Below are 1,809 nucleotides of genomic sequence, written 5' to 3'. Positions count from 1 at the left end.
TTTGGTTCGAGAACATGATAATAATTTATTACCCCACAAGTGGTTCATATCTAATTTAAGGAGTTGTTTGATGATATTTTTGATAAAAGTTTTAATAGATTTTGATAAAAATTAATGAAATATGCAGTTGAAAAGTTGACAAAATTTGTAGACACCATTAATTTGTGAATAAAATTAATTGTTGTCTTTAATTTTGATTTTTAGCAACTTTAAGTGTAACAAACAAACACTAAATAAAAGATGTAAATGGACCATATAATATTCTATAGGAAAAAAAATTTGGAGTTGGAGTTCCCATTTTTGGGAATATAGCATTTGCATCTCATTTACGTTTTAACCACGTAATCCCCAATCTTTTACAAATTGGCTAATAAATCCCCCAATTGGATGAAGTCCCAAAATTATTCTACTGAGCACATAAGGTGGATATGTAATTTTCTAACGAAATATTTTGGTCTTCCATCAATACACCTGAAGAAGAAAGAAAGCTCTCTATACCTGATGCTAGCCCACTATTTTTAGTCACTCCTTTATTTCAGCCTCACTTTCATGAACCAAGAGTCGATAATTGGGGGACGCTAGCAGGTGGTGGTTGAAATGGGAGAGTTTGGGTGGGGTGCCCACCGTGGAAATAACTAACGAATTATCTAATTGAGATTTTATGAGCTTATATACGAAAGCTTATACGTAAATATTTTATTAACACACATATTTATTACATCCTGTGCAACTTTCCATAGAATACAAATAGGTACCTAACTTTTAGGCATTGCAAAAGTTAGATAGTATACAATATCGCACAAGCTAAAATTTTACAAATTTGTGATATGCTTCTCTTAGACAGATTTTGCTGATAGCTATCTTTACATACAACCAATCCATTATGATTTTCCAGAACTTGAAAAATGCAATCCTCCACGAGTGATTGAGAACGAAAGTTCCGCATACACTGCAAAATCCAAAAACGGACCCAACTACCACACTAATGTAAAATCCATCATTGATAAGCTTATCCTCCTCTTGGTTTTTCAACCCATCAACATTAAAACCGATCTTTGGGACTTGAACAATTTCGTCTTCTAGACAAGCATTTGTAAGTGGAAGGCCACAAAGTCCAGGGTTTTCCTCAAATGTAGAAGCATTGAAAGTTTGTAAATGAATGCTTTGTGGAATTTTGCCCGACAAGTTATTGTATGACAAATCTAACACTCCAAGTTGATCCAGTTGAGAAACACCAGTAGGAATACCACCAGAGAACTGGTTTCTCAAAAAATCAAGAAAATCCAAAGACCTTAATAGTTCAAAATTTGGAGGAAGGAATCCAGATAGGTTGTTTCTTGAAATGTTCAATCCAACTAGCATTACAAGACTGGTAATTTTTGCAGGAACATCACCTACTAAATTATTGCTTGAAAGATCAATGAGTTTCACCAAATTAAGAGTATTTATGTATTTGGCCTCCTTTCCTTTCCATGTTACAAATGCACTCTCGAAGCCTCCATAGTATCGAAGACGAAATGCCGTATCAAACTCAGAATCCATTTGAGTCATAGCAGCAAGATTGTTTAGTCATTTTGTTATACCACCAGAAATCTTGTTTAAAGAAAAGTCCAACACTTGTAAGTGTGCAAGATGACACAAGTTTGAAGGAATATTACCGAAGAACTCGTTGGACCTGAGACTGAGGAAGACCAATTCAGCCCAAGTATCTCCCAGCCATATAGGTATATTACCATTCAACTTATTTTGGGAAAGATCAATAAAAGTCAAGAAAATACAATTCCTCAATGATGTTGGAATTTCTCCCGT

General features: G+C 34.4%; 1 protein-coding gene across 1 annotated transcript; it reads right to left on the bottom strand.

The window, feature by feature from the left end:
* Positions 1-804: 804 nt before the first annotated feature.
* Positions 805-1,542, bottom strand: LOC111376235 (receptor like protein 42-like). Its single transcript, XM_022999187.1, has one exon. The coding sequence runs from the start codon at positions 1,540-1,542 to the stop codon at positions 805-807; it is 738 nt and encodes a 245-aa protein (XP_022854955.1).
* Between the last annotated feature and the right edge of the window lie 267 nt (positions 1,543-1,809).

Source organism: Olea europaea, unplaced genomic scaffold, assembly GCF_002742605.1.
Source record: "Olea europaea var. sylvestris unplaced genomic scaffold, O_europaea_v1 scaffold14747, whole genome shotgun sequence".
NCBI classification, from domain to species: Eukaryota; Viridiplantae; Streptophyta; class Magnoliopsida; order Lamiales; family Oleaceae; genus Olea; species Olea europaea.
Note: the sequence above shows the minus strand (reverse complement) of the source record. Positions and strands in the feature narration are given on the sequence as shown.